General features: G+C 39.9%; 2 protein-coding genes across 2 annotated transcripts; both read right to left on the bottom strand.

Annotated features, from left to right (window-relative positions):
• Positions 1-246: 246 nt before the first annotated feature.
• On the bottom strand, positions 247-2,421 carry LOC108909824 (sporozoite surface protein 2-like). The gene is made up of 2 exons (XM_018714252.1): positions 2,357-2,421; positions 247-2,008 (listed from the first exon to the last, which is right to left on the bottom strand). Exons 1-2 carry the CDS (start codon positions 2,405-2,407, stop codon positions 374-376), a joined length of 1,686 nt encoding a protein of 561 aa, XP_018569768.1. The 5' UTR covers positions 2,408-2,421; the 3' UTR covers positions 247-373.
• Positions 2,422-10,866: 8,445 nt separating this feature from the next.
• On the bottom strand, positions 10,867-13,116 carry LOC111691791 (sporozoite surface protein 2-like). Its single transcript, XM_023455142.1, has 2 exons — positions 13,051-13,116; positions 10,867-12,693 (listed from the first exon to the last, which is right to left on the bottom strand). Exons 1-2 carry the CDS (start codon positions 13,099-13,101, stop codon positions 10,987-10,989), a joined length of 1,758 nt encoding a protein of 585 aa, XP_023310910.1. The 5' UTR covers positions 13,102-13,116; the 3' UTR covers positions 10,867-10,986.
• Between the last annotated feature and the right edge of the window lie 2,800 nt (positions 13,117-15,916).

Raw genomic sequence — 15,916 nt, 5'->3', positions numbered from 1 at the left:
GTTAATTAAACCTATGTATACTTTAGAAATTATTCACCCGTCGTTTTTAGATGACAGATGCGATCAATTTTAGTTCTACAGTTTAAAAAACCAATTAATATTTTCCTGCTATCTCTAAATTATACAAACTTGATAGGTAAGTATTATAAAAATAATTTCAATAACTTTGTTATTAATTGTAAGAAATAACAAATAATGTCTTTATTTTTATAATATTCAAATTATTTTATGTAAGTAATAGAACTGTTATTTGATATGTATTTATTTTTTTACTTTTACAGTATTATCGGATGTTACATATTATTAGAATCTGTTATATCTATCTGAATCTAATTATGTATTGACTAACAAATTTTAATAGAAGTTGAATTAATTAATGTCTGAATCGTTCTGGATGTTCTGGATCTTCGGGAGCTCTGGGATCTTCAGGATCTTCAGGAGCCCTGGGATCTTCAGGGTCTTCTGGAGCTCTGGGGTCTTCAGGATCTTCAGGAGCCCTGGGGTCTTCAGGATCTTCAGGAGCCCTGGGATCTTCAGGGTCTTCTGGAACTCTGGGGTCTTCAGGATCTTCAGGAGCTCTGGGATCTTCGGGATCTTCAGGAGCCCTTGGGTCTTCAGGATCTTCAGGAGCCCTGGGGTCTTCAGGATCTTCTGGAGCCCTGGGGTCTTCTGGGTCTTCAGGTGCTCTGGGGTCTTCTGGATCTTCAGGAGCCCTAGGATCTTCTGGTTCGTCAGCTGCTGGTCGTGGGTCTTCTGGAGCTCTGGGATCTTCTGGATCTTCGGGAGCCCTGGGGTCTTCTGGATCTTCAGGAGCCCTGGGGTCTTCAGGATCTTCGGGAGCCCTGGGATCTTCTGGGTCTTCGGGTGCTCTGGGGTCTTCTGGATCTTCAGGAGCTCTGGGGTCTTCTGGGTCTTCGGGAGCTCTGGGGTCTTCTGGATCTTCAGGAGCTCTGGGGTCTTCTGGATCTTCAGGAGCCCTGGGATCTTCTGGATCTTCAGGAGCTCTGGGGTCTTCTGGATCTTCAGGAGCCCTGGGATCTTCTGGGTCTTCAGGAGCTCTGGGGTCTTCTGGATCTTCTGGAGCCCTAGGATCTTCTGGGTCTTCTGGAGCCCTAGGATCTTCTGGTTCGTCAGCTGCTGGTCTTGGGTCTTCTGGGTCTTCTGGGTCTTCTGGAGCTCTGGGATCTTCTGGATCTTCAGGAGCCCTGGGATCTTCTGGGTCTTCAGGAGCTCTGGGGTCTTCTGGATCTTCGGGAGCCCTTGGGTCTTCTGGGTCTTCAGGAGCTCTGGGATCTTCAGGATCTTCAGGTGCTCTGGGGTCTTCGGGATCTTCTGGAGCTCTGGGATCTTCAGGATCTTCAGGAGCCCTGGGGTCTTCGGGATCTTCAGGAGCTCTGGGGTCTTCGGGATCTTCAGGAGCCCTGGGATCTTCGGGATCTTCAGGGGCTCTTGGGTCTTCTGGATCTTCAGGAGCCCTAGGATCCTCTGGTTCGTCGGCTGCTGGTCGTGGTTCTTCAGGATCTTCAGGCGCCCTTGGATCTTCTGGATCTTCAGGAGCCCTTGGATCTTCTGGGTCCTCGGGAGCTCTGGGGTCTTCAGGATCTTCGGGTGCTCTGGGGTCTTCTGGATCTTCAGGAGCCCTGGGGTCTTCTGGGTCTTCAGGGGCTCTTGGATCTTCTGGGTCTTCAGGAGCCCTTGGATCTTCTGGATCTTCTGGAGCTCTAGGATCTTCAGGGTCTTCTGGAGCTCTGGGGTCTTCAGGATCTTCAGGAGCCCTGGGGTCTTCTGGGTCTTCAGGGGCTCTAGGATCTTCTGGGTCTTCAGGAGCCCTGGGCTCTTCTGGATCTTCTGGGGCTCTAGGATCTTCTGGATCTTCTGGAGCTCTGGGATCTTCTGGCTGTTCTGGTTCTTCTAATGCTTCAGATTTAATTTTAATGTCAATTTCGAAGACATCTCCGTGAGATGATCTCACCCTATCAATATCGATAGCATGGCCACTTACGTTGACCTGAAAAAAATATTTCTTATATTACTCTTTCCTTATTATTGCAGTTTGTCGAAATTTGTATAGAATATGCGCATACAGAATAAATGATACATAATATTCAAAACATAAAAATTAATGCTTTTTATTAGTTTCAATTTTCAGATTTTGTCTGCAGGTAATTTTCTACGAGCACTAATCATTTCTGTTTGTAAAAATTAAATTTCATATTAACGGCTGAACACAAATGTATTTAGACAGTTTTTTTTTCAGTTATGATACAGAATTATAATTTTTATGAGTTATAAAAATAGCACTTGTTAAGCAAATAATGTAAATTTGATTCTACTAAGAAAATATGGATGTACTTACAGAAAGTGCCAACACAAGGGCAAGAGCAGCAAGGCAAGCAATAGTCTTCATTGTTACTTCAGCTGCAGACTGGATTAATAATGATTTGGTCGAGTATTTATACAAAATTAGACAGTTCTATCTCGAGAACTTTGGCGGGGAATATTTTGCGGGAATGTGAAGTACCTAGATCTCTATCTTAATAGCACGTAAGACGTTAAGGAGGAATTTGAAATATTTGAAACATTTGAAACATCAAAAGCCTTTGTTTTTTGTGCATAACATGACACAAAGTTGAAATTAACACCCATTATATGACTTCACGAAATTATAATGCGATATTTTAAGATTTATGCAATAAATCAAGAAATGCTTCTTAAATTTATGAAATTCCGCGTCATCCCATCTTCACCTGTGAATGACACGTTTGTTTACCTTTAATTAATTAAATCGCTGGTCCCAGATTCATCAGCCGGTGTCAGATGTCTTGAGATATATTTATGTGCGATGCAAAAACTGGTATAGGTGTTTGCGTTTCAAGTTATTCTGAGTAAAAATCCATTCGAATATTTATGCTAAAGAATCCCTATTCGTACTTCTCCAATCTTTGCACAAAAAAATGATCTCTTCGAATCATAAAGTAAGTGGGACAAGCTTTTAACAATTGTGCATGAGTAGGCGTGGGTAAAATTTGTGCAAAGTGGATTTCAAAATTGTCGACTGATAAAAAACTGCTTGGGTAGTAAATTTCTCGAAATCATCTAACATTTTTGGATGTAGTTTTGAAACAATCTGAATGGTTTTTACGAAAGTGGGCCTCAGTCAATTGAAGATGATCCTCGACCAGGAAGGTCTTCGACTTCAACTGGTGACTGCCACGTTGAGAAACTCAAAGATCTGGTGCGTGTAAATCGCTGATTTACTCTCAGAGAAATTGCAGAAGAGGTTAGCATCTCAATTGCGTCATGCCATGAAATTTTGACTGGAAAATTGAACATGCATAGAGTTGCAGCAAAATTTGTACCGCGTTTGATGCTCGAACAACAGAAAGAAAAATCGTGCAGATGTTTGTCGGCAAAACAGTTGTCTCATGATTTTAAATGAGACTTTATTTTTTTCTTTTTCGGAATATCTGAAATGAGACATTTTTCCTCATCTCCACCATGTTGAGGGTATGCATAAACATCCTTCGTAAAACAAATGTAAAAAATCCCATTAGACGTAAATCAAACAAGTATTCCATGACGATCGTTAATTACCAACTGTTTTAATAATTTAATTGTCACTTCAAGTGCCAAATATTTGTTTCAAGTTGACAAATGAGTAGATAAAACAAAAATGTAAAATAGAGGAAATGAGATTACACTTAATAATAAATAAAAATAAAAGTATTATTTGAAAAATAAATCATAGGGGTACCTAGTCAAAGTCAAACATACAATACGATGAATTTGTATGATCTAGCAACTAACACTACCTGCTTTAACAAATTCTCTATAGGCCTTCTTTCTGTTGCCAGCTTTATCTCTCTGTGATATTTCTTAAGGTGTTGCACAAAATTTAATATAATGGTGGGAAGTCAGGAGGAAGTCACTGGTATATAAAAGATCCATCTCTAGCTATAAGTATTACTTAAATGGTGATATCACATTGGATCTTTGCGACTGTTTAATTTTGTTTAATTTTAAGAAGTTCTGGAAGTTATTCATCGAGAAAAAGCAAATAATTCCAGAAAAATAGTCAATAAAATTAAACGATTTTTGATGATGCCACACTAGACATTTATAACGATGGGGACGTGGTTGTGTATTTCGTTATTTACATGTAAGATTTCAATGGAGACAACAATATCAATTTTTGTTATTATTTCATTTCATTAGTCCAAGGAATATGTTGGAAAAGTCGACGGTCAGTAATTTCAACTTCTTTTCTAATTCTCTTCTCCAGTAAGTAAAATTGGGTACTATCATAAAGTTTAAATTTGCAATATCTTAAAAGCCAACGTATAAAACTACTTAAAAAACAATTGTAATTGATAAACACAGATACCTATTAAAAATAGGGTACTTAACATTTAGTTACTACAAAATTGGTTTAGTCAACAAACCTCATACATAATCTTCATGTACTTACAAAATGTTTTCTCATTCAGAAAAAGTTGATATGTTGCTAATTTACGGCTAGTCACAAAAAAATTCAAGAAGAGCTGTAGAGTTATATCGAGAAAGGTATCCAGAGCGCCTCATTCCTGATCATAGAATCTTTACAAGATTGGAGGCGACCTTGCGACGAAGTGAAGATGCATTTTCTATTAGGAAAAATCAAATAATACACCGAAGGATAAGAAACAATCTTAACACAGCTAGATTCTTACAGTATTTGGAACAAAATCCGCGAAATTCTATACGGCAGGCTAGTCGGGAATTGTATTTGGATAAATCAGCCGTTCAACGAATTTTAAGGACCAGTGGGTATCATGACTATAAAATTCACAATTTAGAGTGTTTGCCTGAGCGTCACATTGAAAACAGACTTAATTTTATAGCACAAATTGTAGTAAATGAAGAAACTGTTAACCAGAACCTTTTTCTGCACGTTCTTCGGACGGACGAAAGTCGGTGTGTCAGTGACAATGACATAATCCCCCCGCAACACCTGACGAACTAAGACTGACAATACGCAGACTGAAAAACAGAAAAGCCCCCGGACCCGACAATATACATAACACGACACTTAAACGACTACCACACAAGGGCCTCATGGGGCCTCATGGCCCTACTAAACATAACAAACGCGACACTCAGACTAAGACACTTCCCTAACCGCTGGAAAACAGCAAACATAATCCTTATCCCAAAACCCAACAAAGATCACACCATCCCATCCAACTACTGGCCCATTAGCCTGCTCCCTATCTATCCTAACCCGTCTAAGAACCCACTCCCAAGAACTGCAAGTCATTCCAGACGAGTAGTTCGCCTTCCGACCCAATCACTCCACTGAACTCCAAATCCTTCGCCTTACCGAGCACATCACGGCGGCCTTCAACAGGGGACAGTACACTGGTGCTGTCTTCCTGGACGTCGCAAATGCCTTCGATACGACTGATGAAAATGCTCACCAACCAATATCCCATATCCTTTACCAAACTCATAAAATCCTACCTACACCACCGAAAATTCCGCATCCAAATCCAAGATTCCCTTTCCACCACCCGTCCCATGGAGGCCGGTGTCCCCCAGGGCACCGTCCTGTCCCCACACCTATACACCATTTACAACTCCGACATCCCACATCCCCCCAACACCAACATATACTTATACGCCGACGACCTGACAATCACATCCCAATCCGTAGATCCTAGATATTCCGTCTCCCTCCTCCAAAACTCCTTAGACCAACTTGAAACCTGGTGCAACAGGTGGAAAGTCAAAATTAATCCCAACAAAAGTTCGGCTATCCTTTTTACCAAACGAAAAATCCCACAAAACCTCGACAGACTGACACTATCCCAGGAACCCATCTCCTGGAATAGACAAACACGATACCTGGGCGTGACGATGGACCAGCGTCTCACGTGGAAACCGCACATCGTGGAGACGGTGGCGCGAGCGAAGACCACCAGGGCTAGGCTCTATCCCTTACTCAAAGGTGGAAACACCCTCAGTTTAAGGAATAAGCGAACGCTTATCAAGGTGGTACTTCAACCGCAGCTAACCTACGCCTCCACGGCGTGGGGTCACGCGGCAAAAAGCCACTTAAAGTCATTACAGGCTGTGGAAAACATAGCCCTCCGCACGGCCACCAACGCGCCCTGGTACGTAAGAAACTCTGACATATTACGAGACTTACAATACACAAACGCTACACAGACAATAAGACAAAACGCGGAGAAACGATTTGACGTAGCCGCTAGACATGACAATCCCCTCCTCAGGCAAGCCGTTGACTACGTACCCGACGTGACCGACAAACACAAAAGACCTAGACACCAACTTTTTGACCCTGGGTGACCACCCCAACGACATCCCCCCCCCTGCCCGCTAACCTTTTCTGTTTCAGAGACAGCCAGGATCAAGAAACGAAGACAACGACACACACACACACACACATACACACTCCCCATACCCTCCTTACCCCTCCCCTCCCGCGCTAGCGTAAGGGCCACCTTAGCAAAGCGCATCCCAGGCTGCATAGCCGCACTACCCTACCCAACCATACCACACATAAACATGACACACCCCCGGGGTTTACACAGACGAGCCGGCGAAGCAAGAAGAGCGCCAGAAGAAAGGGCCCTAGCCGGCGGGGCCCAGCCAGGACAAAAGGAGGTCCCACAAAGCGCCTACACCGGCCGCATTTGCGGTCGGGGTAGACGACGGATGGGGCCCACCTACGAAGGCTGTCCAGGCCTACACGAGATGAGACAGGATGAAGAGGGATAATCCCCCTCGATCCCAAATCATTGAGGCCAATTTCTAGCCATGGAATAATAGCGCGGCGCGGTGTGTCAGTAATGGTTTGCCAAACAGGCGCAACGAACATTACTGGTCCATTGAAAATCCTCACATTGTAAATCTAGTCTGAAACCAAGGACATTTTGGAGTAAATGTATGGTGCGGCATCATCGGTAGGCATTTCATTGGGCCTTAAGGCCGATTCTCATTAGACGAGCAAGAAACCGGATCGGCAACGGCAGGGCACATGCTCGGCATGGGCCGAGTTTTCAGAGACTATTCACATTGCGACAGGCATGCCGCAGGTAGTAGTTCCATAGCTTTGTGAAATAATGTTCGCGACTTCCATTTTGGTAAAAATTGTTCTAATCTTAGATGAAGAAGAGCAAGAAAATAAAAATTCCCGAAAAAGAAAATGACGTTCTGTATTAGAAAGTGCCACAGAACTTTGTTTGTGCTTTTCAGGATGTTTTTGTAAAATTTTTCTTTTTGCATCTCTTGCATTTCGAGCATTTTTGAATTCTATATCATGGAAAGGATCAAAGGACCTGTTATACTTATTAAAGTAAAGTTCTTGAACTAATTTTGCCGTTTTATTCCACATTGTCTTTATTACTGCTTCTTTATAATCATTTCCGTCTTTTCTTTTCATGTTATAAGCCCAATCTTTCAAAATCAATGCCAGAGTAGCTGTTGTAGTAGATTGATCCAGAATATAATTTCTTTCTTTGGTGAAGGTCTTAAATTGTCTCCATATAGACTGATTACTTATTAGAGTATTTTTCGAAGTAGTTTCTACAATCTTTTTTGTTATTTCTGCATCAGAAAAGGTACTAAACCGATGATTTTCACCCATTTTATATATCGCGTTGACACAATTAGGTAATTATTTTGACAACTATCTGACACTTGCTACGCAAATAAAAGCCACAGTGATTATTCCCGAGAATAATCNTTTAAATTACAAAATTTTATTGTTAAGAAATTGTGTTTGTTTTAATATATCTGTATAGATTAATACATGTTTAATAAATATACCTACCTTGTTGCAATTTCTCGCCAATTTTTTTCCATATCATGTTTTTGTAGACACTGTCTGAGTATTTTTTGTGAGAAAAATCGTAAATAACCTCATTTTCTCTGATATATTCAATAAGAATTTCATCTTGTTCTGACGAAACTCAACTAAAAACCCTATGATTGCAAGTTGACTGCCTGGAGAGTATTCACACTTGCCGGAACATGCACGGCACATGCCCTGCAAATATTCTTTCGGAAGAACGTCGCGTGCAAAGTCTGTTGCTTGCCGAGACGCTGCACGTATAGTGTGAATTACACCCCTCAAAACCCATAAGATACAATGGTTAAGATATTTTGCCGAACCGGTGCCTTGCCTGTGCCGAGCATATGCCTCGCACGCAAGTGAGAATCGGCCTTTATTTTTCTGAACATACATTGAACAGCGTGAGTTACCTAATTTTCCTACAAGAAGAACTTTCTGCGCTTCTGGAGAATGTGCCTCTGCAGCTAAGGAGAAACCTATGATTTCAGTACGACGGGGCTCCACCCCACAAGTACAGGATTGAGTAGCAATATTTAGATAATACTTTCCCAAAAAAATGCATGGCTTAATGGACCTATTCAGTGGCCCGAAACTCTCCAGATCTAACAACCCTCGATTTTTTATGGGGGGTTTTAAAAAACACCGCGAGATATTAATCATTTGAAAGACAACATCACAAACGCTTGTACTGAGTTAAACGTCAAAACACAGCCCACAAAGAAGTCAGGCGAAGATTGGATATGTGTCTTGAAATGAGAGGTCATATAGAGAATAGATTGTAATATGTATGTAGTATGAAAGTGTTTGCCTCACTTTTTAAATTTAGTTATTGTTATCATCACCTTTTGTTTTAACTTTATTACAGAATTATCGAGTTTAATCCTTTTATTTATTCTTAATGACATTTATGCACTTTGAACAACGAACGTTCAATTATTTATATATTTTCCAACAACCACTTGATCCTTTCACAGCTGATGTGATTTTTAGGTGGTATTTCTTTTGAGACTCTTTAAGACGATATTGCTTATAACTTTTAAACGGGAATTAATGCAGAAAAAATTCTCTAATAAAAGTTTATATGAAAAAAAGAGAGATTTTTAACAGGGAAAAATTTGGGTATGTTTCTGAAAAAAATATAATTGATGACGTCATTAGTCGTTTCTGTCAAATCCTAAAGATAATACTTTCGATTGAAAATGGAACTTACCTCATCCCATTTAACAACACGTGTTACAAATTATATTTTAATTTTTTGTCTCCTCCCAGAAGCGCATACTATTGAGTTGCACAAAAATAATTCACACTACACGCAAGTAGGTAATTTAGAATAGAAAACTGACAGTTGGAAACACAAAAATCGACACTTCACCGATTTTCATAGTAAACACATAATCTCTAACTGAATTTAAAAAATAGATTGCAATCCACAAATAACGAATATTAATTTTGATTCTGTACAAATGTGCTTTAAATAAAATAACAGTTCCCACCACTACAGAATGATAATTTTCGAAACGGTGACTGTAGTTGCCACTTTCTTGTTTACCTCAAATCCTAACCAATGAAATACAGTGGCTATAGGAGAAAACGGACAAGACATGACGTTGTTTTTGTTCTATTAATGAGGAAAGCAAGTAACCGCTTTGAATATCGAGAAGGCGATTTGTATTTTCGGCTTATCGGTTTCAAGTTTCTGTAGCTCTTTTAAGATATTTTAACATCGATTACACTCAGGTATAGAAAAATCCAAACATTTAGTGGTCGTATTTGTTTAAAGTCGGGCATATAAAATAATGTCAGGTCAAAAATGTAGATGATCGAAATATACAGGGTGAGTTGGGATGATAGCACCAAACTCCAGTAATGGATTCTAGATTTGATTGGTCGATGGGCACGATGGGGCTCCTGCACATTTCGCTCATCCAATCAAGCTACATTTGAACGAGAGGTTTCCAAGGCGTTGGATTGACCGCGGTGATCCTATTAGTTGGCCTCCAAGATCTCCAGACCTCACATACTAGACTGTTTATGGGGCTGGTTTAAAAATGAAGTGTACAAAGTTAGAGTGAACACTCGGGATGCACTAATTCGACGTACTGCAGCACTTATTAAAAAAAGACATGCAGCAATCAGGAGAAAGTGTTTAGAGGTCAATGGTGTTTTTGAGCATTTAATCAAAGAACGCTAGGATTAATAGAATATCAACAAATAAGTGTTTTTGTTGAAATGTACGTTTGACAATAAGTGAAAATCGCATAACAACATTTGAGTTTTTTTTATTATTTTGACTTATAATCCATTTCTGCAGTTTGATGCGATTATCCCGAATCATCCTGTATATTCTTCTATGTTCTTGCAATCCAAACATCTCATATAAATATAGTTTTGTTGCTTCTGACCATGGCTTTTGACCTTGACTTAATAGCTGCTTTCCATTTATCGGTGAACTGCTCCTGAAGTGTTCCTCTACAATTCTGCTATTTAAATATTTCAATTTTAGACATCCCCGAGAGAAACACACAAGCATATATAAATATTTTTCAAGTATTTGTATTTATCATTGTGAGCCAGAACAGTTTGAGAGAATAAGACTCTTTCTCTTTGGTAAATGGTAATGCGAGAGGTGTCTGGGGAAAACAAACAAGAACTCTTTCGGAGGTCTGGCTTTTTGGAACCTACAAAGTCAATCTGAAGTGTTTCGGAAGTACTTCCTATGTAAGTACATTTGTTGTCAATTGAGAACAAGTTATATGTACTTCAGTCTTTTTTTATATGTACCATTATTAATTATTACAGTAAATTTTAGCTCTACTCTGAAAAACGTAATTAACATTTTCCTTCATAAAAACTCCATCTCTAAATAGCACAAGTATAAAAAAATGTTGTTAGGTCCTATGAAAATTTCATTCTCTTTTACTGTTTTGTTATTAATAGTAAGAAGTAAATGCCGTTTTCAATTATTTCTGTAAATATTGAAATTACTTTATGTAAGTAAAGGAAATATTTGATATCCATTTAAGCTTTTATTTTTACAACATTAATGGATGTTACATGTTATTAGAACTTGTTGTATCTACATGAATCTCTATATGTATCTGAGAAACAGCTTTTAGTAGAAATTGATTTAATTAATATCTGTGTCGTTCTGGATCCTCTGGAGCTCTTGGGTCTTCAGGATCTTCTGGAGCCCTGGGGTCTTCGGGATCTTCTGGAGCCCTGGGGTCTTCGGGATCTTCAGGAGCTCTGGGGTCTTCGGGATCTTCAGGAGCTCTTGGGTCTTCAGGATCTTCTGGAGCCCTGGGGTCTTCGGGATCTTCAGGAGCTCTGGGATCTTCGGGGTCTTCAGGAGCCCTGGGGTCTTCAGGATCTTCAGGAGCTCTGGGGTCTTCGGGATCTTCAGGAGCTCTTGGGTCTTCAGGATCTTCTGGAGCCCTGGGGTCTTCGGGATCTTCAGGAGCTCTGGGATCTTCGGGGTCTTCAGGAGCCCTGGGGTCTTCAGGATCTTCAGGAGCTCTGGGGTCTTCTGGATCTTCTGGAGCTCTGGGGTCTTCTGGATCTTCAGGAGCTCTGGGATCTTCTGGTTGCTCTGGTTCCTCTAATACTTCCGATTTAATTTGAATGTCAATTTCTAGAATATGATTTTCTGGAGCCCTGGGGTCTTCGGGATCTTCAGGAGTCCTTGGGTCTTCTGGGTCTTCAGGAGCTCTGGGATCTTCTGGATCTTCAGGTGCTCTTGGGTCTTCTGGATCTTCTGGAGCTCTTGGGTCTTCTGGATCTTCTGGAGCCCTTGGGTCTTCTGGGTCTTCGGGTGCTCTGGGGTCTTCAGGATCTTCAGGAGCTCTAGGATCTTCGGGATCTTCTGGAGCCCTGGGATCTTCAGGATCTTCTGGAGCCCTGGGATCTTCAGGATCTTCGGGGGCCCTGGGGTCTTCTGGATCTTCGGGAGCTCTGGGATCTTCAGGATCTTCAGGTGCCCTTGGATCCTCTGGATCTTCTGGTTCGGCAACTGCTGGTCGTGGTTCTTCAGGATCTTCTGGGGCTCTGGGGTCTTCTGGATCTTCGGGGGCTCTGGGGTCTTCTGGATCTTCGGGAGCTCTGGGGTCCTCTGGATCTTCAGGAGCCCTTGGGTCTTCGGGATCTTCAGGAGCCCTGGGGTCTTCGGGATCTTCGGGAGCCCTGGGGTCTTCTGGATCTTCGGGAGCTCTGGGGTCTTCAGGATCTTCTGGAGCCCTGGGGTCTTCGGGATCTTCAGGATCTTCGGGGGCCCTGGGGTCTTCTGGATCTTCGGGAGCCCTGGGATCTTCTGGATCTTCAGGTGCCCTTGGATCCTCTGGATCTTCTGGTTCGGCAACTGCTGGTCGTGTTTCTTCAGGATCTTCTGGGGCCCTGGGGTCTTCAGGATCTTCTGGGGCTCTGGGGTCTTCTGGATCTTCGGGAGCTCTGGGGTCTTCTGGATCTTCAGGAGCTCTAGGGTCTTCGGGATCTTCAGGAGCTCTAGGGTCTTCGGGATCTTCTGGAGCCCTGGGATCTTCGGGATCTTCAGGAGCTCTTGGGTCTTCAGGATCTTCTGGAGCCCTGGGGTCTTCTGGATCTTCAGGAGCCCTGGGGTCTTCGGGATCTTCAGGAGCTCTGGGGTCTTCGGGATATTCAGGAGCCCTTGGGTCTTCTGGGTCCTCAGGAGCTCTGGGGTCTTCTGGATCTTCAGGAGCTCTGGGATCTTCAGGTTGCTCTGGTTCTTCTAATGCTTCAGATTTAATTTTAATGTCAATTTCGAAGGCGTCATCGTGAGATGATCTCACCCTATCAATATCGATGGCATGGCCATTTACGTTGAACTGAAAATATTATCTTATATTAGTTTTCCTTTATAATTATGACTGTAGTTTGTCTAAATTTGCAAATACATATATGATAAAGTTACATATAGTAAGGAAAATAAAATGAATACTTTCTATTAATTTTTGTTTTAGGTAGTTTTCTACGTTTTCTACGTAATTATATTACTTTTTCCGTTTATATTAATTATATTTCAAGTTTGCAGCTGAACGCAATAAGTAATTCGATATTACTATATATTTGAATGTGTAACGTAATCATATGATTTTCCTTTCAATTAATTAAAGTTATAATAATAACACTTGTTTAGCAAATATAAACTCATTCGACAAAGAAAATAATATGGTTGTACTTACAGAGAATGCCAACACAAAGGCAAGAGCAGCAAAGCAAGCGATAGTCTTCATCTTCGCATCAGCTGTAGATCTAAGACTGGATTGGTAATGATTTGGTCGGGTATTTATACGAAATCAAACAATTTTATCTATAGAAGTGGCGTATATTTTGCAGGAGTGCAAAGTACCTAGATCTCTATCTTGATAGCACCAAGAGGTTGAAGAGGAATTTGAAAAATTCGAGGTATTTGAAACATCAAAAGCCGTTCCCTTTTTTGCATATGATAAATTTTTTTTAAGTTGAAAATAATACGCTTAATATGAATTTATGAGATCATAATGCAATATTTTATTAAATTTTAAAACAGATTTATATATTAGATCCAGGAATGTTGCTTAAATGTTCGAAGTTTCGTTGAAATTTTGGTGTTCCAGGTGGCACATTTTCACCACTGGATGACATATTCGTTCATCTTTGAATTAATTAAATAACTGGTCCAAGATTCAGAGATAGTGCTATGCAAACATTGGTGTAGGTGTGTGTCAAGTCACCATGAGTACTCCTCCAATGTTTGCATAAAAATGACCTCTTCGAATCATGTAAAGTAAAGTGGGAGAAGTTTTTAACAATTGTACATGATAAACTAGGCGTGAGTAAAGTTTCTGTAAGGCAGTTTCTAAAATTGTCGACTTGTAAAAAATGTTTGGGCAAAAAATTTCTCGAAATCATTTGAAATATTTGGATGCAGACTGTTACTTTTTACTGGTTGTTGGGGGTACAATTCAATGCTAGTTGGATCACGTAGCCCTGGGTTGAGAGATATCTTCTGCATACCTAGATGTCTGGGATCGAAGAACATTGTTTCGCTTCATTTGATAAGATATTTTTAGAAAAAAAAAATAATAATTTGTTTCAATTAGTATCTTCGCAATAGAGTAATTTTGATTTATCTGTTGAGTTAACCTCTTAAAAGATTCTGATAGGAGAAAATGGGTTTTATTACAAGTGTACACAACATAATCTCAAGTGCAATTAATTTTAAGATATGAAATGCGCCAAAATAAATTTGAATGCATTCCAAAAATCTGAGGAATCTGTAGCTACATCAGGCTCCATGTTTGATCCTTTATTATTCGTTATGAAACAAGACGGAAATATTTTTATTTATTCATCAGGGGTTCAAAAGGATATGACGGGGTTGGCGGGCTTCCCTAACCCCATAACCCCGTAACCCGGGATGTATGATGTAGATACATGTCTGTGAGTTGGCAAGCTTTCATAACCTCATAACACAATAACCCCATAACCTAGGTGTACTCCCTAATCTCTTAACCTAGGGCATGCAGGTTCCTATTGACCCATGATCTAGGAGATACAGATTTGTGTTACATAGTTACTCCCGGGTTTTTTCTTTGTATCTATACTAAAAAACGTATTTCTTTGACTGCGCAATCAGTGAAAGAAAGTTTTTGCAATAAAAATTGTTCAACTAACAGTTTGCGGGTTTATGGGGTTATAGGGTTATGGGATTATAGGGTTACGGTGCAATGAGACCACGGAATCGAAGGTTTCTCCAATTTATGACTACTCAAACCGATTTGAGCGGGTTTGACTATGGGATACACTGAGTAAAATTTATTAAACTTGATGAAAAAATTAAAAATAGTAATGTATCTTCAACCATGCGGCATGGGATGTGAAAATGATAATACGATACGAATGATTCTGAAGAGATTTTAAATAATTTTTTNAAAAAGGGAAATAAAGTTTTTGTCAAATGGTTAGGTTACGATGACAAACATAATTCCTGGATTGATAAAAATAATGTATTGTAACATGTTATATTGTATAAGAATTGTAATAAACAAGAACAAATAAATGATAAAACTTTCTGTATTTGATTTTTAATTAAATCATCAACCATACTACTAATGATAGATCCATATATAAATAATACTTCTAGTTCTGCACGAACGGTCATCAACCTCTACCGCGCAGACGTCAGCCGATGTGACGTAGCCGGCTGAAAGCTATGCCGATCCTGCTCCAGTCGCCATCTTGAATTGTGGAGCAGAATCGGCACAGCTATTCTACTTATGTATATTTATAAAATATTCCATTACGGTAGATTTGCCAGCACAATTACCTACAATTAAAAAAAATATATATTTTCATAGTTTAGATCCTAAACTACTTAACATTTTGCGCCTGTCAGCCATACTCGTACATTATTCAAACATATCAACATAAAACAAAAACGTACGTGTGGGGTAAACCTTTAAGTAAACAATTGTTTTTTACTGTTGCATATTTCTAATAGTATACAAGCGCCGAAAAGCGGAGCTCGCGCTCGAAAATGGAAAGTTAAAGGTTTACCCCACACGTACGATTTTGTTTTATGTTAGTATGTTGAATAATGTATGACTACGGCTAACAGGCGCAAAATGTTAAGTAGTTTAGGATCTAAACGATGAAATTTATTTTTTTCTAATTGTAGGTAATTGTGCTGGTTTATCTACGGTGATGGAATATTTTATAAATATAAATATATATTTTTCCAAAAATTAAAAAAACGGTGACGTATAAAACTCGGGTGACGTATAAAACCTTACCAAAGCTGCAAAAATGAAGGTAATTGAATTTTGCAAATTGCTTTTGATTTCTGCATATTTACACTATGTGTCTACCAAATTTCAAGTGTCAGCAAAGCTTCGAACAAATTTGGCAAAGTTTCGAGTTTCAGATGCCGATGAATGTATAACACCTTATAGAACAAAAAGTTTTGCTCTCCTGATTTTCGGCTTTAGCGTCATTATTGTATATATATTGAACTATAGTTTTCGAAAGTTTTATCACTTTTTGTTTATAATTGACATTTTTACAGCA

The sequence above is a fragment of the Anoplophora glabripennis genome, unplaced genomic scaffold, assembly GCF_000390285.2.
Source record: "Anoplophora glabripennis isolate ALB-LARVAE unplaced genomic scaffold, Agla_2.0 scaffold554, whole genome shotgun sequence".
Taxonomy (NCBI): Eukaryota; Metazoa; Arthropoda; class Insecta; order Coleoptera; family Cerambycidae; genus Anoplophora; species Anoplophora glabripennis.
The sequence above is the reverse complement of the archived record's forward strand: the minus strand, read 5'-3'. Positions and strand labels throughout refer to the sequence as shown.